The sequence below is a fragment of the Pteropus alecto genome, unplaced genomic scaffold (genome assembly GCF_000325575.1).
Source record: "Pteropus alecto unplaced genomic scaffold, ASM32557v1 scaffold251, whole genome shotgun sequence".
Taxonomy (NCBI): Eukaryota; Metazoa; Chordata; class Mammalia; order Chiroptera; family Pteropodidae; genus Pteropus; species Pteropus alecto.
Window position 1 is genome coordinate 3,767,606 of NW_006431048.1, and position 21,356 is coordinate 3,788,961.

Genomic DNA, 21,356 nt, shown 5'->3' on the forward strand with positions numbered 1-21,356 from the left:
AAGCTGCTTTAGTTAGTATGATGCTTTAATTAGTAAATGATATCCTCGGCATGGTTGGTTCTGACAGAAAATTGGTGTCTAACACTCAAATTAGTTCTTTAATTACATTTACCTTCAGCTTCTCATGTCTTATGCCTGCACCGACAGTGGTTTTGTAATCAAGGTTCTGGCAGAAGGAAGTACTTTGGACAGTGAGAATGAGAAAGGCTGGAGCAGGTGTTTTGGACAGGAGGAGCGTGTACTTTATTACCTAGTGTCAAGAACTATAAAGGGCCTGAGATGTTACCTACTTGCAAGCTAACAAGTTATCCTGCTACAGTTTCATGGATGCTGGCAGAAGATATGAGACTCCTGGGTCAGAGACAAAGGGCTTAATTACTCATGGCAAAACAGGTAGCATGAGCTTTAGCATATTTGTGTTGGTACCCCTTACCCCCGTGTTCCACGGGGGCAATGCAGAGGGGCCCTGGTGGGCCTTGCCAGTGCAGTGGATTTGTATCACAGGTAAGGAACCCCAACCTTAGGAAACCCCAGTCTTTTAAAGGGGCTGCAAGCAAATCTGCCGAACCTTTGTTCCAGAGGAAGACAGTATCTTTATTATACTGGTCAGCAAACAAATCTGCTCTCTGCCTCACAGGGAGCCGATCTCCTTATCTTCTAAGGCTGTTTGCAGTGTGAACATCCTTGCAAAAGTAGTCTGGAACAAAAACTGTCAGAGCCTCTATGAGGAAATGTGAGAGATTATGGAGAATCACCTAACACCTAAGGTCTCCCAATGAGTAGGTGTTGCAGTGAGACTAACCCAGTCTTCTCAGTATATACCACGTGCTCCAGGGAAGACTGAGCATGACAGTTCACTTTGGTATGGAGTGGAGAGTGTTCCGAGACACTAAGCCAAATACCCATAAGCATTCAATTCTGAAACTGTTGATATTGTATGCGATGTCAGCTCATACTGTCAGAGCATGCAAGCAATTTTAGAAGTTTTGAAAGAGGCATAGGAGGCGGAAGGTAGAGATGCTTCTCCATGTGACCACCCAGTTCTTGGCTCTGGAAAAGTCTGACATGCAAGATTGTATAAAAAGCAATACCAGGGGGAAAACAAACAAACAAACAAACAAGTAGATAAATAAATAAATGAATAAATAAATAAGTAAGCAAGATTGTATAAAAAGCAATGCCAGGGGGAGAATATATATATATAAATAATATATGTGCTTTTAAGCAGTGCTTTACAATATGCAAGTACTTTCCCAAGCTATCTCATTTTAGTCCACAATTATTTTCTGTGCATGAGCACTGAGAAAATAGAGGGAATGATAATAATTAGAACCAGTTCAGATACCACTTATTCTAGGAAGCTACTTTTTAATGGATTTGGAAGGTGGTAAAGGTATGGGGTGGAGAACAGAAGTGATGGAAAGAACAGAGGGCATTTGCATAGGCAAAGAGTATGTGTGTAAGCCCAGAAGCTGAAACAAACAGGAAGGTTGAGGTGGTTGATTCTGCTCATTTCTCCTCTGAACCCTTCGAGGGCCTCTGACTTTCTCCATAGTTGTTTTATTTATGAGGGCTGTCATTTCTCTTCAAGATCCTACCTGTTCCCTTCCCACCATCAGCAACATAGGCACGTTATTTGGAGCATAGTCCTGCTTGAGGAGGCTGGGGCAGGCCAGATCATCTCCAAAGACTGCCGGATCACTGGCCAGGTGTGTCATTTATCTGTTGCTGACCCCAAGACATAATGGCATGAAGCAACAACCATTTTATTATGCTCATGATTTTGTGGGTCAAGAATTCAGTCAGGGTAGCTTATCTCTACAATGCCTGGGGGCCTCAGGGGTGGTTCCAATAGTTAGAGATGGCTGGGATAGGTGCTATGTTTGGAGTTTTGGCTGTAGCTAGATTTTCCGCCTTTCCTCCCATTGTTTTTGCTGGGGCTGGAATGTCTAACAGGGTTTCATCCATGTCCGATGCCTTGGGGACCTGGTGGGCTGGCCAGTCATTTTCTTCTCTTTGTGAGGTCTCTCCACATGGCTAGCTTGGGCTTCCTCACAGTATGGTGGTCTCAGGGTAGTCAGATTTCCTACATTGTGGATAGCTTTTTCAATGTGAGTCTTTTAAAGCCTTGGGCAGATGCTGCAGGGCCTCAGTAGTCCTAGAATGTTCCTTCCACTACATTCTATGGGTCAAGTAAGTCATAAAGGCCACCTCAGATTCAAAGGAAGGGGGATTCGACTCTGTCTCTTATTGCAAGGACTAGCAAACAATTAGTTGCCTTCTTTAATCTACCACACCAGGTCTGCACACTATAAATCTCCAGGTGAGGGGCCTTGGAACCTGTGTATTTAACAAGTGACTCTGGAGACTCCAGTCATCAGGAAAGTTTGGGTAACACTGGAATCGAGAGTTGGTTTAAACTAGAAATTGTGTTTGCCTTGAATTAATTACATGTATATAAAATTTATGTTCTCCAGGAAATTGTGAAAATGTGTCGTATTCTTTATCGGCCTGACCTATTTGATGTGTGATCTAATTTTTATCCCCCTCATGCTGGTCTTGAGACATTTTGCCTTCAGATACCTCCTTCCCCCTAGCTTCTCCTGCCTTGTCCTGTATTACAGGTGCCACCTAGTTCCATGAGAGCTGGCTCATGGCTGAGTTTGGTTAGTGGAAAGCACTGGAGGAGATTGAAAGGTGGAACAAAAGAGGAAGCAGGAATATGTTACCCTCCCTCTGATTACCACATTTTCTGGGTGAGATAAATGAAGCTCAGCTCTTCTGGTTCCCGTTTCTGTGGGTGATCCTGGCTCCTGCAAATCTCTGGGATTTTATTCTATCCTGTTTGACTTCTTAGCTCTTCTAGCACTTGCCTGCATTGAGTTCCCTGTTTTTAATTCCTAGAGTGATTTTCGTTTATCTATTTGGACCTTGAATGATACATTCTTTTAATATTTTTGCCTAATTTAACTGACTGCATATACCTCTCCACTCTCAAGCTCACACCCACTACCTCCTCTAGAAATAGAATTCAATTTAGCATTCATTCTGGAATTCCTTTAAAAGTGCAATTTCTGGCATTTCCAAAAGAAAGACAGAAAACTAAATGGAAAAATGGCAATCTTTATAGCCTCACCTGCCAGAGATAACTCCTCTTTAACCTTTGGTATATTTCCTTCTAGCCTTCCTTTTCTTTTTTTTATTTAATATATTTCTCCAATATTTTTATGCATTTTTATATAGTCGAGCTCACACAGTATATCTATTTTTGCATCCTATCTCTTTTAGCTTGACATTTTATCATAAGCATTTTTCCATTTCTTTAGAACTCTTTATAAGCACCACTTTTAACTTGTGAAAGGGACCACAAGGTAGAATCAGGGAGAACTCTGACTTTTGAAATTCTGTATTCCAAAAAGAGAGTTTTTGCATCTGCATCTCTCAGATTAGTTGTTCAACAGGCATTCACTGAGTCCTTATGGTAACCATGGCGTAGAGGGAGACGTGAGGGAAGACATGATATAGGTGCTCCTAGAGGACTGGTTAGGAAGCCAATAGGACACATATGAAGCAATTAGAGAGCAATAGAAGATGAATAAAAAGTCAATTGCCAGGTGGATTACTTCAGACTGTGAGTGTCAAAAAAGAGCAGAGGAGGGAGAGATCAATATGAGATGGACTGCTCCCTAAAAGTCTCTTCCTGTGATGCCATCTGAATAGTGAATCAACATGGGCAGGTAGGTCTGCAGGAGAGTTGAAGAAGCCTTAGAAGAAGAGGATCCACATTAGGGGCTCTAGAGTCAGGCAGACCTGGATCTAGTCCTGGCTCGATCATCTCTACTAGCTATGTGATGATAGGCAGGTTAGGAGCCCGCCTAGTTCCATTACTTAGCAGTAATGATAATACCACCTACTTCTTGGAATGAAATACAGTATTCAAAAGAATAACAAGTGTATATCTTCCCACCAGGATTAAAACTCTCTTCCAAGTGAGCATGGACATGAATAGTCTTCATGTAAGCACTTGCTGTGGGTTGTCACCTGTAATTAAATCTGCATTTCCATGTTACTGAAAGTATAAATGGCCCTATGGGAACAGAGGAGTTAGAGTCTGAGTTAAGTTTGGCCCTGTAGCCCCCAGGTGCAGCTGAGCCAAGGGGAACTCAGCCCTTCCCCAGTGCCTCTTAAACTCCAGCTACTGCCAGAGCTGTTAGGTCAGTGTGGCCTCTCAGATTTCATCCTGGCCCTGTTCCTTTCTGGGTGGCCCTTTGCAGCTTCGTGGGAGGGGGGTTGTGTGTTGGGAAGAGTATGTTTGCTACAGACATGTATTTGAAGACTCTGAGCTAGTAGACATGAATGCTCCATTTGAAGACTCTGAGCTAGTAGACATGAATGCTCCATTTGAAGACTCTGAGCTAGTAGACATGAATGCTCCATTTGAAGACTCTGAGCTAGTAGACATGAAAGCTCCTAGAAGAAGGTAGTGATGGTAGGGGTGGGATTGGGAGAGTTACAAGCATGAGAACATGAGTATGTGGTTGTTGCGAATACTGCAGATTAATGAAGATATCTGTAGACCCAAAATACCTTTAGAATCTGCAATATTCGCTTGTTCCTACTAGAAGAGACTTGGGGAGAAGAATTAGTGAGCAGATTAAGACTTTGGTAGAAACCATATACATGTATACTTTCTCAGAAAGTACGAAAGAACTTGTCCCGTAGCTCCATATTAACTTCTCCCCTGAAGCTTCGCCAAGCCGGTGAGAGCTTACCAGACTTCACAGGGCATCATTCCTCCTCCACAGAGTCATTCACCTTACTCAAGAACTCCTGTGTGAAATGCAACTTGGGATGCACCTGCTATAAACTGATAGCTGCCCAGTTCCCTTGCTGTAAGGATCAAACTGATGGCACATGTAGAAGTGCTTTGTTTGTGGTGGGCAGGGTGCTCCTGGGGAGTGTGTGGGCCCTGGCTTTTAAGAGCAGTAATAGAGCATATCAACATTTCCAGTACCTCCTGTGGAGGCTCTCCTGTGTGGGCAGGGTGGGAGGATGGAAGATATCTTTTCCTTTTCCTTCTCTTCTCCAAAGGCCATACAGAACCACCGGTCTGGTCCTTCTGCCACGAAAGGGGACGGTCTTAAGATACAGAGCCCCGGTGAATCATCACCCCTGCAGACTTATTCCTGGGCACAGAATTGGCTCCACAAGAGCCCCTGTCTTTGCCTCCACTCTCATCTACCTCTTGACTCCATTGTTTGGATAACAATGAGGAGCCAAGTTTAGCAGTGAGCGTGGGGTGCTTTGTCCAAGCTTCTGCACAAAAGGACAGCTGCTGAAGCCTGCAAAGGGCTGCCAACCTGCCAGAAATCTAATTTCAGAAATCTAATGACACTTGCATCAAACTCACCTGCACTGTAGTGCACTCCCATAATTGTTTTGGTTCTTGTCAAAACTGCTTTTTGCCTTGGGAGCAGGCAGAGCTCCACAGAGCCGAGAAAGGGGAAACCAGGGACCTTTCTTTCATCAGCAGCTTTGTCCTCAGAGCCTGGAACTCTTTTGCCAACTGTCCACTCTGAATAATGGGAGTAAATGGGAAAGGGTTAGAGTGACTCCATGACTCCACTGGTCTTAAGCAAGAACCCCTAAAGTTGCCCCTTGGTGACGTCTGCACAGTGTACATGTGGCCCTCTCCCAATTTGTGTGGCCCGAGCAAATGTCCTGATTTACTAGTTTAATTCCTGGCTTATATGGGGCTGAGACTGACAAGCTGCAGATGGGATCCTTCTCAGGGTCAGTCATCAGGTAAAATTTGTTATAAAGACCAGTCTGTTATGTGAAGGGCGCTGAAAAGAGGTGAGGTGCTCTTCCCATGAGAGATATTGCTGTTGCTATTGATAATAACTGATAATAATGGAGACAGCCGCTGCTCGTTTTCTGAGATTAGAGAGGTCCATGTTCCAGTTCGCTGACCAAAGACTGGAGAGAAGGACAAGGTGGGGGCCGGGGTAGCAGTGACAGCAAGGGATTTTCTATAAGCTCACATCAAAGAGATTCCTCAGGATCACATCCCCTTAGAGCTTTTCTTTTGTGTATTGAAGTCGGCCTCCCCACCCCTTCATTTCTGAGGGCAAAAGTACTTTCCTGTTCTCCTTGGCTACTTATTTCTGAATCATCGTCTTATTTTCTTAATCATCTAAATACATACACATATAAAAATATGTAAACACAAATATATAAATATACGTGTAACAAAAATAAAGCATACATAACCTTATAATTCACTTTTTAAAACTTAAAACGCATTGTTTCAATATCATTCGATTAAAAACATCTTTCAATATCATTATATTTCTTTAAATTATTTTTAATGGCTCAGTCATATTCTGTCTTTATAATGCATCTTTATAATGACAACAATATTACTAGCTAACATTTATTGAATGATTTCTTGCTATTCAGTTATCTAGGAATATATCAAGCACTGTCCTAAGTTAAAATATGAAGAGGCAGGTACTATAATTATGCCCATTTACAGATGAGGAAATGGAGGCTTAAGGAATTTAAGCAGTTTTTTTTAAAAGGTTACACAGTTCTTGAGTAGCAGAGCCAGAATTTAATTTAAGCATTTGATTTCAGACCCTGCATACCTAATCATTACACTGCGGTTCTGTGATTTACTTAACTGCTCTCTTATCGTTGACACTTAGGATTTTTTTAATTAAAAAAAATTATAAACCCTTGTTTAATCTTTGCATACATCTATAATGATATCCTTGACTAGATTTGCCTTATATCATTCTATTATCTTTGAAGAACATAGTATTCTGCAGAGTTATAACATGTTAAGCTTTTTATTTGCATTCTATGTAATACTTTTTTTGTTTGCTTGTTTCCTGAGCATCCGTGATTCTGGGGAAAGGTACCCACCTTCTCCAGGAGCTTTAATCCAGACCAGCCCTCTTGCTCACCAAGCCCTTGCTGCTGGCCTCTAAAAGCAAGCCCTGGATGCTGGTTGTAAATAAACACTGAGTATAGTCTTCTCCTGCTCCCTCATTTGCTCCCAACCTGTTTCATTTCATCTTGTCTCATGGATTCCCGATTTTGCCAAACCATACCTTCAGTTCCTCTACTCTGACCCTCCTAACTGTGGCACTCCTCTAGCTGTGGGTGACATCTTTTTTGAATGTTCTCTGCCTGGCTCTCCCTCCTGCCCAGCCTCAGCATCTCTCATGGGCTGGAGACAGTGTGTGCAGACAGTCTATTCTAAATGCTGTTTCCAGCCCCTACTTAGCTCTAGCTCTCCAGCAGGTATCTGACAGGACAGGGCTTACCCTCTGCCATGACACTGGGCTCTTGCAGTGTGTGAAAAGGAGCGAATTTACCAGGAGTCTTATTTTTGTCTTGCTATGCAGTTTATCTAAGAATATTCCTTCTATCTGCTAGCTAATTTTTCTTATTATATCTTCAAAGATGTCTCCTACATGTCCCCACTCCACCTTTAACTGCTCTCCCCCATTTCCTGCTGGAGTGCTACCCAAACCTCTCTTCTGCTTCATACTCACTGACTCAGGTGACACTTCCATGAACTAGCTGAACTGTCCAGAAAAACAATACCACATTTATATGAAGCCAGAGAAACAGATGCATAACCAAGAGGTATTGTTTCTCTTTTTAGCTAGATTTCTGATCGTGGAATTCAAGTCCTTGTGCAGTGTGGAGGGAGGGAGGTAGATGCTGGGTGGCGAGCGCTCCTTTTGTTTACTCCCACAGGTAACACAGCCTTGGGAAGTCTCTGGACTAGGCTTGCTAGTGGTGCCAGCAGGGGCAGACCTGGACCCTGGACATGACCAGGCTTGATTCTGTGCTCCATTGCCATTTGTGTGACCACAGTCAATTTCTTAACTTCTTTAAGCCTAATTTCCTCATCTGAAATGGGATAATATAAACTTCACAAGTTTATTGTGAAGATTAGGTTTTCAAAAAGTATAGGCAAGTTCTTTGATTGCCCACAGCTGGCCACACGGTAAGGGCACAGTGATTTTTTCATTAAAGGTTTCTGAGGTGGGAGAGATCAAAGAGACAGTTTATGTTCTCGCTGTGCCCAACTGCTTCCCTGTGGGGAGGACAAGCTGAGAGTTGACTGGCTGAGCTACTGAGGGCTTCTCCCAGGGAGAGCAACAGCTCTAAAACAAAAGTGGTGCATGATCTCCTCTGGGCCAGGATTCTTATTCTGGGTCCATGAGTGGGCTTTTTCTGGAGGCCTGTGCAGCTCCTACAATTGTAAGAAATCTTGTGGTTGCGTGTGTATGTGCAGTTGACTGGGACAAAATTCTGTGGCTTTCATCAGATTCTCAAAGGGGTCACTGACTCCAGAGAGGCTAGTAACCGCTACTTTAGAGACTCCCCTGGCTTCTGCATCCTCTTCCTTCATCCACAGTGGTTGTGGGCTGCAGAGGGCAGGGCCTGGGAATGGATTGTGGGGCCTCAGCTAGACTCAGGAAATACATGGAAGCATAACAGATCAGTGCTAGGAGGGAGTCAGGGGCAAGAATGGGACAGAGGTCATCAGAGGTCAAGGCGAGGTAGTGAGGCAAATTAAGGAAGCTAAGGAAAGGCCTGAAAGGCCTGAGCTGGGGGACGCTGAAGCTGAGTTAGGGCTGTCTGTGCTCCTGCAGCACTGAGGCCCTGAATGGGGGACCCGGATGGAGAGTTAGCACAGCAGTACATGCCTGGCGTTCACTTTTGCTTCTTTTAGGCTTCTTCCCATTTCCCTTCTCTGCTTTCCTTGCACCAAGAGTTCTGTCTGCTAGAAGTTCAGAGCCCATTTTCCTCTCCTTCTCACATACTCCATTCACCCCAGAAATGCAGAAAGATCACCCCCAATGCCATAGACCTCAGCCGTCCTGAGCTCTTGCACTCTGAGAGGTTTCTAGATTGGTACTAAATGGCCCCAATGCAACCCTCCCTGGGATCTGTGGAGTCCTAATTGGGCACCCATAGGAATGGCTAGCTGTTTTTCCACCTTGGAAAAGATAAAAAGAAATGTACAGACACTATAATAAGAAAGATCGATGTTTTACATTCATTTACATGAATATTTTTTATTAAGAACTTACCACATGCCAGGCATCATTCTAGATGCTGCGGAACAATATAGAATTAGATACAATCACTTTTTCTTAAGGAGCGAAGGGTCTCGTGTGGAAGTCAGAACAGTGGCCAGACAATTATCTTGCAGTGATCAAAGTGTTCTATTGGAGGAGTACGTGGCTGGCCTGAGCAATGATGAGTCTGTGCAGCTACATGCAGCAGGGGAGTAATCAGAGATGTGCCAGAGAACTTCAAGGTCTGTCCTTGTTGTTTGAGAGAGGTAGAGTGAAGCAGATGGAGGGAGGATGACCCTTGGGAGACATCTTCTCTTCTTAGATTTGTTTTTTCCGAACCTCTTTTGGGTGTTCTTCGGGAGAGCGCCCTACCAAGATGCACGTTCTGTTGGCGACGGGTTCCTAATCTTTTTCAACCTTTTATGGTATTTGCCAGATTCTCCATGACCCATCTTCTTCTGCATTACTCTAAATTGTGAAATAGGAAAGGATTGTTATCAGTGGGAAGGGTGGCGTGTTGCAGCAGTAACAGCAACAGTTAGGCTTGCAGCATGAAAAAAATGACCAGTGGTTTAATGAAAAAAGCACTGGATTGAGAGAGAAATCTGGGTTCAGAATCTGATTCTACTACTTATAAGACATGGGACATTTGGAAAATAACTTAACCTCTCTGAGTTCTCCTTCTTTATCTATAAAAGTGAGATAGGTTATCTCTGCCTTAGATAATTGTGGTGAGGAATACATGAGAGAATGCATGGAAAAGTGACTCAGCATGTTCAGTGGGAGGGGACACATTTGGGAGCCTGAGTGGCTTTTCCGAGTCTTGGGTATATTTTTTTACAGCCCTTCACATTTCAGAGAGCAGACAATCAAGAGGCACCCCACACTATCCCTCTTGGGAGGATGTGAATGTCCTTTTGATTGTGAATCTGCATATGTGGCACAGATACTGTAGATTGGTGTACTTAACATAATTCCAAAGATCTTCTCCATTTTCTTTCTTTCTTATAAAGAGTAGAGAGTGAAATACTTAAATTTCCAGCTTCCGTTGCCACTAGGGAAGACCATGCGAGAAAATTATGACTATTGATATATAGACACAAGTCAGTTGGAAGATCTTCTTAGGTAGAGATAAAGTCATCCAAAGAGAAAGCTGTTTGGTCTTCAGCTGGGATGGAGACATGATGCCAGATGTGTTGCAGCCATCCTGTGACAAAGAGACAAAAGCCATATGCAAAGATGGTGGATCAAGACGAAAGCTACTATTGTGGCAGCTTGTACTGCCAGCTCCAGATTTCTTGTCGCTTGAGGCATATAAGCACCTTACTTATTTAAGCCGTTATAATAAAGCTTTATGTTACTGTCAGCCAAACACAATCCTAAACCAAAGCAGGACAAAGTGAGGTCTAGGAAGTCCCAGCTGAACTTGGGCTCAGAGGGTGGTGGAGACACTGTGTAGTGCAGGCCATCCTTCATAGCTTGAGGGACAATGGCTTTCCTTGACTTTGGCTGGCTGAGCTCCTGCTCACGCCAGTATCTTGGCACCCCCCATGGAAGACTGGAGCCTTTGTATATTTTCTTTTTTTAACAGACATTGATAGTTTTCAGAACTTTTCTTTTCCTGGAGAAGAATCCTCGCGGGAAAACAGGGATTTAAAATGCCATCCTCATCAAAAAGCATATACAAAGTCCTAGTGTACGGAGGCTCTGCTGGGCTCTGTACAGATTGACGAGCGTGATTTCTGTTCTCCCAAAGCTCCTGGTGGGAGGGACGTGTGTAGAGCCGCCCTCAGAAGCTCTGGATCTGCTGCAGCACATGGAACATAAACAAGTGATAGACTTGGGAATGTTTACTTTTTGAGAATGTTTAACTTTTAAGGACATATTAGTCAATTTCGTATGAATTAAATCCATAAATGCAGCCAAGGGAGTTGCTCAGACTTCCGTGGGCAGCTCTACACATGTCCCTGCCACCGGGAGCTTTGGGAGAACAGAAGTCATGCTTGTCAATCTGCACAGGCCCTAGCAGAGCCTCCGTACACCAGGACTTTTAAATGCTCTTTGATGAGGATGGCATTTTAAATCCTTCTTTTCCTCAAGGACCCAATGATGTGGCTCCCATCTTGGGAAGACGTGGCTTTACTTGGGCTATATCCTCATTTCTAGTTAGTCTTGGGCCTTGGAGCTAGGACCAGGAGCTGCTGGAAATGAGGGTCATCCAGCAGCACTTCCAGACATGAGCACTTCTTGTCACATTATATTACTCTCACCCCCTCCCCATCTCCTACCTCCCATCACTTGCAAGAGAAAACACCGGGGCTTCAGAGCTAGCGCAAGTTGGAAGTGTGAAATCCCACACTTTGACGTACCTTCTTTACATGAAAGTAATTTAGAAAATTTAAATTAGAAAAAAAACCAGTATGAAGATCTAGAATTGTTTTTCTCGACGTGGAAAAGTGGCAGCTGCTCCACCCTACTCCTTTAATGAGAATGTCGGTAACCTACTTTTCCTTGACCTCTTCCAAGCCCCACCCCAGTCTCTTCTCGTCCCCTTTCTTTCGGGCTACATTTTCACAGACCCGGCTATACACACCCCTCTTGCAACAGATACGACTGGGGTCCTTACCCCATAATTTTGCTTCATCACCTTTTCTTCAAGACACACCTTTTTTCCTCTCTTATAGAGAGCAAAGTATCATTCCCTTAATTCCCGAGAATCTTCTGGAGTCTCTAGAACCCTCGGTGCTGCAGCAATGCTCCTCGGCTGTCCTGCTTGCTGCTTGTCTGGCTGGCCGAGTCTCATTTCTGGTGCATTGTGCCAGCTGGCAGGCCAGGCCAGCAGACTCTCCACCCTTAGCTTTGCTTGTTTCCTTTACTCTTTGATGTATTCTGGTGGTGGCTCGTGTTCCATTAACGTTTTATAAGCAGCCCCCAGGAACCTTGGTTGCATTACTCTGGGGAAGTTTCCCATCCTTCCTCCTCCTCAATATAGAGCTTTGGGGCTGGAGAGAGAATTTCGTTTCCCTGAAACCTGTTGTCATCCGTCCTCAAGCCTCCAATTAGCTGAAGCTCAATGCAGCAGTTTGGAGGTGCCAATGATTTCTCTGACCAGGAGGGGAAAGCTCCTGGGGACAGTGACAGGCTGGCTCGTTATCCTGAGCTGTGTCAGCCTTCACATTAAGTCATTCTTCTGGGCTCTTTATTACAGCTTCTGGCTGAGACAGATTCTATTTGATTATGCCCATTTAGCAGGGCTAGAAATTAAGACTAAGGGAAGGAAGCAGGAGACTTGTTCAAGATGAGGTAGCAAGTTGAAGGCAGAGCAAAATGATAGCTTCTCTCTTTTGACTGAGGGTGCAGTGATTAGCCTCCTCTGTCATCCTCAAAGACGTGAGCTGTGAGCCTGCTGTCCGGCTGCTGTGGGAAAAAGGAGGTTGGAAGTGCCCAGGCAGCAGCTTCTGTGGTGCTTTGTTCTTTGGCTTAGGGTCATGTTCCCAAAGCATGGCGAAAAAGAGAAAATAATTATAGAGTGATAACTAACAATGACTTCTCTGTGCCTGGAACTGCGATAGGTCCTTTCCATTCTCCAGCAATGTGACTGTGTTAGGTGCACGTCCCCGCATTTTACAGATGAGGATTCTGAAGCTCAGAGATGTTGAGTCACTTGTCCTTCTCCAAACATAGCTAAATAAGTGGCAATTAATCTTACCCGTCTTACATTCAGAGTCCTGCTAGGTCTGATTCTTCTTTAAAAACTGGAATTCTCTTCAGACCCTTTGTCCTAAGTGGTTTTTCCTTTGCTGGCTATAGCTGGGTCTGTTGGTCAAATTTACTTAGGTTTCCTCTTAGGATCCTTTCATTGTCATAATTATTGTTTTGCTGTTATGCTTTAATGAGTCTTTCAGCTCAGTTCTGGCAAACACACAGTCTCTTAGACTCACGGAATCTAAGTCCAAATACAGATGCCAAAGTCTGTATTTAAAAAATTTTCTCAACCAAATCTGGTGATCAGCTAGGTTTTGGAATGACTGCTCTAGGCCACAAATAAAAACTCCAATTTCTTTATTTTCCACATGGGGATTATTTTCCACACATGGAATGTTTACTTAAAAATAAAAAAAGTGAATGCAGGCTGACTGCCCCTTAGCACTCCATAAGCTTCTATACTCCTTTCCCCAAATATCGAATCACTGTACGCTCATCTAATTATCATGCACTTTGATTCCAGAAGGTAAATCATGTGCAGCTGATCAAAGAAAATATTCTAGTCATTTATCTTTGGCTTTGGAATATGTCATGTGATTTCATCTTCTGCTTTGGATTATCTGTGCCACTGCATTAATGTGCTAACTGCACATTCCTTAAAAAAAAAATCTGTTTCAGAATTTACCTCAAGGGGATTGTGATGACTCCCTCATCTCTTAGTTTAAAACAAAATCTCTAAGATCTTTTTTTTCAGAGCAGTTCTCCACGTTGCCCCAGAATTTTACTGCCTCCCTACCTAAAACTAGTATCATTCTCCGTAATTGTTTCTTACCAGCCTGTTAGGAGAAAACTTTCTGGAGGTCAGAACCTTGAGCTATGTTAAGGGAGACATAGTTCTTCCCTATGCCTTTGCGTCTTTGTAACATTTGCCTTTACTTTTTTAAAGTTTTTGTTTGTAAAGTCTCAATCCAGCCACTATTTCCTTCCACTTCTTTTTTCTGAAATCTCCACAAATGCAATGTCACCTTGCCATATCTCATCAGATAGAAAGGTGAAGTTAGTGGTGTGCTGGTAAATGTTTCCAAGGAGGACTAAAAGCCGTGATCATAGCATTTATAGCGTTTGCCGATTCCCGTTGTGTAAATACTCCTGTCTGTGGCAAATTTCAAGCTACCAAGCTGTTTACCAACCAGCTGGCAAAAATCTTGGAAACTGCAGTTGACTCTTGGGAATCAGAACAGGCTCCCCGCACACCACAGGGTATAGTTAGCTGTTTAAGGGAGGATTCTAATCAGCTATGGTGTTTTACACAAATGAAAATCATTTTTAGAGTCCTGTTTACCAGTTGTCTGACATTGGGCAAATCATTTGACTTCTGTGAGCCTCAGTTTCCACATCTGTGTAATGCAGATAATATCCATCTTAAGAAAGATGGATTTAATGAGGCAATTACTATAACGGGTCTGGCATATGTTAGGTGTGAAGCAAATGATTATTCCCCTCTGAACTGACAGAAACACAAAGCTGAGAACAGTGGAAGATTTTGAACTTTGGGTGCCATCTAAATGGAAACATCTGCCGGTGGGTGCAGATGCAGCTGGAGCTAGGCTGGGTAAGAGACAAGGCCAAGGATTTTGATTTGAGAATCAGAACAGTAATACCTTATGTTCATATTGCTCTCTAAAATTTACTTGATACTTTCACATGTGTTTGTCAGAGGCATGGGAATGGGTGAATTCTTTTAGGGCAGGGATCCCCAACCCCTGGGCTGCGAACTGGTCCTAGTCTGTGGCCTCTTAGGAACTGGCCACACAGCAGGAAGTGAGAGGCAGAAGAGCAAGTGAAGCTTCATCTGTATTTGCACCTGCTCCCCAGTGCTAGCATCACCACCTCAGCTCCACCTCAGATCATTAGCCATTAGATTCTCATAGAAGCACTGGTCCCTGAGTTGGGGACCACTGTTTTAGAGAGAACAAAGGAGGACCTGGCTCACCACTAGTAGCTGGTATTGAGTCCTTTCAAGTTTTCCTCTCCCCTGTGTTTATTCTTCTCCTTCTCTTAGATATTCTCTCATAGGTTTTGTACCCAAGTCACTCACACATCCTTATTGCTTTTAAAAATGACCACGTCAACCCTTTGCAGAATACATTAACGCTAGATGTAAGATTTTGGAATGGAGATAGAAAGTAATTTCTTTAGTCTCCAGTTTGCCACCCTGATATTTCACCAAAAATTATGTCAACAGTGTCAGTGTTCTCTGCTAACTGGTCAGCATAGGTTGACTGCTATGATAATCTGCACGTATCAGGGATAAGACAATAGAAGCTTGTGTCGTAGTCCACGACAGTCCTCCACTGGAACGTCTGCATCCAGTCTTCAGAGGAAGGGAGACAGAGAATGTGGAGGACACACACGTGAGATGATTTCACGGGCCGGCCCTGGAAATGGCATATTTCACTTCTGTCCACATTCCACTGCTAGAACTCAGACACATGTTTACTCCTAACTATAAGGGAGGCTGGAAATGTAAGAATTGTGTCCTTCAGAAGAAGAGGGAATGGGTTTGGTGAGCATCTGGCCAGTCTCTTAGCCATTCCTACAGGGCCTGGTAGTAAACATCACCACCGTGGATATAGGTCAGTCCAGATGACCACAGATGACTTCTTGTGCTTAGTCCCTAGGGTTTTCTGGGTTGTGTGGCACATTGAGAAGTACAACCCTGTTCCCACAGTCAGACAGAGATTTCATATAAGTTGGATTTACAGTTGTCGAATTTACTGTTCCATGAGTTCTCCAAACTTTTCAGGGCTGGAGTATTTTTCTGACTGTAGCAGCTAGTTTCAAGTTAACATTTTAAGTTGGTAATAATATTTGCTGTTGTGTTTATAATTAGCATGTCAGTAACAGTCAGTGGGGTGGGGATTTTCATGGGACTTTTATTTTAATTTAGCTACTTGTTTTCTGAAATGCTTCAGACATGCTTTTGGGATGTTTTAGCCACTTGCCTACATGAAGAAAACTTACTTCCCACCTCAAAACAAGATTGGTGTTGACACTTTTGAAGGGGTTGGCAGAATGTCTGGCCGAGAGCTCAGAGACTGCTGAGCTGGCCTAGAAGAGGTGAATGATTAGCCATGAAATACATGGGAATCAATGGAGCATCACAAAAGCAAGCTTCCTCCAGGCCAGCATCACCTGCCAAGGTGGGGGAGGGAGATTCGGGCAGTCCTGGGAGGAGAGGACTGAATTCACGGTCTGAAAGAGATGAGAGACACAGGGCTCAGTGGTCCTACACTACTGGGTCATCAGACAATTCCTGGCAGGCCCCCAGGCAGTGACTTGGGAAGACAGGGACTATGATGACATACTTCCCTCCAGTCTCTGTCAGGAGAGGGGCATGGCAAAGCATGAGCAAGACCCTGAATAGTTAGATGGAGTTCAGAGCCCAATGCTAGCTGCAGAGTACAAACTGTAGAACTCAGTAGGAAACTGAGGCAGAAGCTCAGCAGTCTGGCTCTCCTGTGACTCCATAGAAACTCGGGGGTTAGGGGCATGTCTGGGCTGCACCAAACACAGCTAGATCCCCACCTAAGGGGATTGAAGCTCTGGATGTGCCTTGACCTAGGTGACTTGGGAACTCCGTGAGGCAGATCCATATGGTAAGAGGGTTTGTACACGGGCTTTGGGATGGGGTAGACCTGAGTTTAAACCCTGGCTTCATCATTTCCTAGTTCTGTGGCCTTGGGTAAATTATTTGATTTCTCTAATTCAACAACATAAAATATGTGAGGCATTTAGGGAGGCTACACCTAGGTAGGAACCTTTAATCAGTGGGAGCAAACATCTACTGCAAAGCCCCACAAAAGCAGCAAGAGCAAAATAGCCAGGCAGGCTTGTGAAGGCAGGAGCTAAAATTTGGGCTCTTCTGATACTTGATTTATAAAGCCTGTGTTTTGTGAGGTAAGCTGTCACCAGGAGAGTGGAGGTGCCTCTGTTATGCCCGCTGGTTTCACCAGCTGGGCTTTCCACAGTGTGGGTAACTGCAGGGCTGGGCATATGCCTTCTTCTCAGTTAGGTGTCTTGAAAATGGAAAAGAGATCTATTTAGTCAGCCCACGTTCTGGTTACTAAACTTTTTCGGCACTTTTACTTCCCAGCTTGAGGGCCAACCCTTTCTTGTGGAAGGCTGTGACATGGTTAGCACACATTGTCTACTAATACCTATGTGACTAGAAGCACAAAGATCCCTAAAGGGGTAGGAAGGGCCTTTTTTTTTTTTTTTTTTGTACTGGTATTCAACCCTGAATGGTTGGAAAGTTGAACATAAATTACTTTGACCTTGACCTTCAAGTAGCTGTGAAGTCTTACGGGCTGCCCATATCTTGGAGAGGAGTTGACTTTCACCTTAAGACAAGCAGGATGAATCATGAAAGGAAAGGACTTCTTCAAGAAGCTTGATGTTTTTAAAGGTCTTATACAAAACCTTAAAGGAAGGGCAAGTAACTGGATTAAAGCCAGCAGGAGGCAAGCTTGTGAACAGCAATGATAGAGAAGGGTTTTGGTTTTCTGCTTGGGGAAGCTGGTCTATTGTAAAGGGAGTTGGAGAAGCCAAGGATATAGGCCTATAATTCTGCTTTCTCCACCTCCAGTCAAGAGAACATACTTCAATTAGGATGGTGCAAAATAGATTATTCGTACAAGAGCTGATGGCCAAGGAGGTGAAAAGATAGTAAAAGTACCAAGCTACTTCAACAGTCATAGCCATAATTGCCATTGATTGTCCACCTACTGTGTGCCATGGGAACTTTATATACATCGTCTCTGTATGAGGTTTGTGTTATTGGCATTATTTTATCTATAAATCCACAAGGCCCAGAGAAATTAAGCATGCTGGATTCCTAGAGAGGGGAGGATTAGAACCGTTCTGTCTGCCTCCCCCCACTGCTTTGAGAATGGCTTTGTGTCTCAGGCCTGAAGGAATTGTATCCTGAGACGCTGAAGGAACTTGCCTTTGTGATCACAGGGAAATCACCAAGAAATCACTGAATAGAGATGAGGAAATGCCTAGAATTTGAAGAGACAAGAATGCACAGATTCATGAAACTATAGACTTCCGAGCTTGATCTTATTACCTGGCAAAATTCTAGGATCCTAGCTCTTGCACTAACAGGCTGTGTAACCTTGGGCAAATGATATAATCCCTCTGGGCATTAGTTTCTTTGTCTGTAAAATATGTGCTTATATTACTCTTTTCTCGAAGGTCCCTTCTAGTTCAAAGTATTTCATCCTAATAAGTTCCTTTAATGTATTCTGACAGTTTTAGTGTTTCAGCCTTATCTCTATTAGAGAACTCTTTGTATCAAATGCTTCAGCCTTTCTTCAAAGGGTAAAAGGTTCAGAACATGGAGGTCGGAGTGAAATAGTGTTATGCTTAAATCTCACCTCTTTTACCTACTAGTTTGATGACCTTAAGCTAATTCTGAAAACCCTCTGTACTTCAATTTTTCCTGCTGTAAAATGCTGATCTTTCACACATTTCTATTTGTTTCACGGGATTGTTTTACGGTTAAATATAATAATACAATAATAAGCTCAGTGCCTAGACTGTTAACAAGTACCCAGTAAAAGCTAGTTCCCATATTTCATTGATTCTGAGAGACTTCTTTCCCCCGACATTTTGCTGTTTCTCAAGTCAGGATTCATCTAGTAGTTTACACTGCACAATCATCTTAATTGCAAGTTTTTTCTTTTTTTATGTGCATAAACTAGTGATACATTTTACCATTAATTGAATATTATATCCCCAGCATGGTTCTCACTCCTGAAGTTCTCGTTTCCCCTCTGAGATGCTCCCTTCTCTAACTTCTTGCTGGCCATCTCTTTTACAGCAAAGCAGAATTAGGGAATGAAACAGCTCGGGAGGGACAGCCTCGGTCGTCATCTTGTCTGGCTTGTTCATTTTACTGGTGTTGACAGTGAAGGGGAAGAGACTTCGAAGAAGCCATTTTACTGGTGTTACAGGAAGGGGAAGAGACTTCGAAGAAGCCACAAGGGGAACCGAGGTCTTCAGATTCCTAGTCTAGTGTTCTTTTCCATATCAGCAACATTACTGTGGAACAAACCACAGCTATGACTCAGTTGCTGTTTATGTGCCTGGGCCCCAGTCAAATGGTAACACTTCCAAATTTACATGTGGATTTTGATGAAAAGATTTTAATCCTAGAGCCCCCCAAACTGGCATAATTAGACTTCTCTTCTCATTTGTACAAACACAGAATCATAACATTTTAGAGCTGAAGGGAAAATTTTTTCTATGAGAACTATAATGTCTTCATCTTTGCATGTAGTCTGAAGAACATGCAAGGCATGTTCTCTGGAGACAGCTTATTTCTTCCCAGTTATTGTGTCTTCAGTTCTAGAAGCTGACAATATGTGGATGATTGTGTCTTAAATTGTCAATGGTTTCTGCAGTTTGGCTGCTTCCAGGTTTGTACAGCTGAGCTCAGTGACAAATCAATCACACAGTTCAGACACTTCACTAATTCATTCATTCACTCCATCACCTAGCACTTATTGGCCACTTAGTATCTAATAGTCACAAGGTAGACAAATAATCTCAGTTTATCCTGACAGTAGCCTTATGAGGTTGGTGCTGCTTATGTTTTGTAGAAGGGAAAACTGAGGAAGAGTGATGCTAAGTAACATTTTTTTAAGTTGGGTGTTGATGAATCCTTCATGTGGAAAATGGGCTAGGGCATTCCAAAAGCAAGGGAGAACTTTATTGTTATAAGAAAAATGTCTTAAATTGAAATAACAACATGAATTATTTTATACTACAAGATGTGAATAAATAGAAAAATACACCCATAGCCTATAGAAAAGAAATAGAGTATTCACTGAGTAGCTTATTAGCTCTAAACATAGAATTACTCTGAGCTCATAGAATCCAGAGTAGTTCTTTTTCTTGTCTCATGTATAGGTTGAATTTAAGGTGTTCAAAATATCCAGAGGGCCTGGTCTTTTTCTGGCCTCTATAAGCAGCTAATTTCTCTCCTCTTTGGTCTCTTTTAAATAAATGATCTTTTATATTAAAAAGAATGTCTTTATTGGATGCTTTATATCCAGAAATTTCTAAAACTCATTATTCACAAGAATTTTCTTAATCAGGTGGTTACTCAAAATTTTGAATAGAGCAGAACAAGTCAAACCTGTTTGCAAAGGGCTTTTTCCTTGATAGAACATTCATCTAGTCTTTTGAGTGATTTCTCACCTTGCCATGTATTGGTCTGTGGGCTTCAAAAGCCATTGAGCAGGTTGGTTTCTTGCTATATAGCATGGCAGCCTGATTTCCAGTGTGACCTTTTAGCTTTTAACAAAAAAGCCTTGATAGAGGGTGATTGGACTCTGCAAAATAAGCACACAGACAAGTTTTCAAACAGCCTCTTGAAAATGTTGAGTCTCCTACTTAGTGAAGATTTTTTTCCCAGTAGGGGACCTGAGGATTTCCCTTCTCATTTAGATTTCTTGGTCTTCTGGCACAGCTGTCTCATGAAGTGACAGAGGGTCACAGGCATCTAATGAGGCTTGGCGGCTAATAACTTAAAGCTATGGTTCCCACTGGAGAATTTGATCAGATTTCAAAAATTAATAGTGATATTAATTTTTTTGAAAAAACAAGGCGAGGAGATAAAAATCACTTGTTTTATTCCTAGGCTCAAGTGCTTAGACCATCAAAGATGGCCATCTCTGTGGCTCTCCTGGATGGCAGATCTGTGTTTCATGGACTCTGGGTTCTTCCTTGCTGGATGAGCCCCTTACCGGTTGTATTATAGACAGTTTTTTTACTCATTCAGTATCGGTTATGGCATATGAAGAATGTTCCCTGTACATTCCAAAGGAGCACTTGACATAGATCTTGCCCTCAGGGAACTTACCATTTGAAGGATATCTGTCCATCTAAATGATTAGCACCATCCATCTAAATGATTAGCACTGTGAATAGAACTATTACGCAATAATAGAAATGTTCTCTGTGTCTCTCGTTAACTTCTTCATGACAAATGTAACCAAGAAAGTGAACTTTTAATTTAATTAATTGGAATTTAAGTAGCCTCGTGGACCCAGTGTTCTTCCTGTGTTGGAAAGCAAAGCTCAAAACCACTATCTACCCATCCTTGTATTTTAATGTGACTGTGCTTACAGTGGGCATACTTTTCAGGCCATGTGGTATGAAGCAAAGAAGGCTTGACTCAGATTGGGTTTCTAGACTCATCATAAGACCTGAGTCCCTTCCCTTCACTGGATCTCAGTTTCCCTTCCTAAAAACGAAGGACTAGCAGCTCTTCTAGAAGGACTTTCTAGCTTTGGCATTCCGCTTGGTTCTGGCCCCTGATGGATCTTCTAGGAAGGGGCGCGTTTTGTTCAGTGATCTGAGGAAAAGGAAAGTTGTTGTCTCTGCTCAACTCACTGGCATGGGCTCTTTGTAAAACCACTGGCACATTTAAGAGTTCTTTCTGGATGAGGGTAATGGGAGAAGAAGGTGAGG

The 21,356-nt window shown here is 42.9% G+C and overlaps 1 protein-coding gene across 1 annotated transcript in view; it reads left to right on the top strand.

The window, feature by feature from the left end:
* The first annotated feature begins 398 nt into the window (after nt 1–398).
* The window catches only part of LOC102891261 (kalirin RhoGEF kinase), a 295,084-nt gene continuing 274,126 nt past the window's right edge, over nt 399–21,356 (top strand). The window contains exon 1 of the mRNA XM_025052186.1: nt 399–504. Coding sequence (XP_024907954.1) covers nt 399–504 — 106 coding nt within the window. The remainder of the gene's footprint in view (nt 505–21,356) is intronic.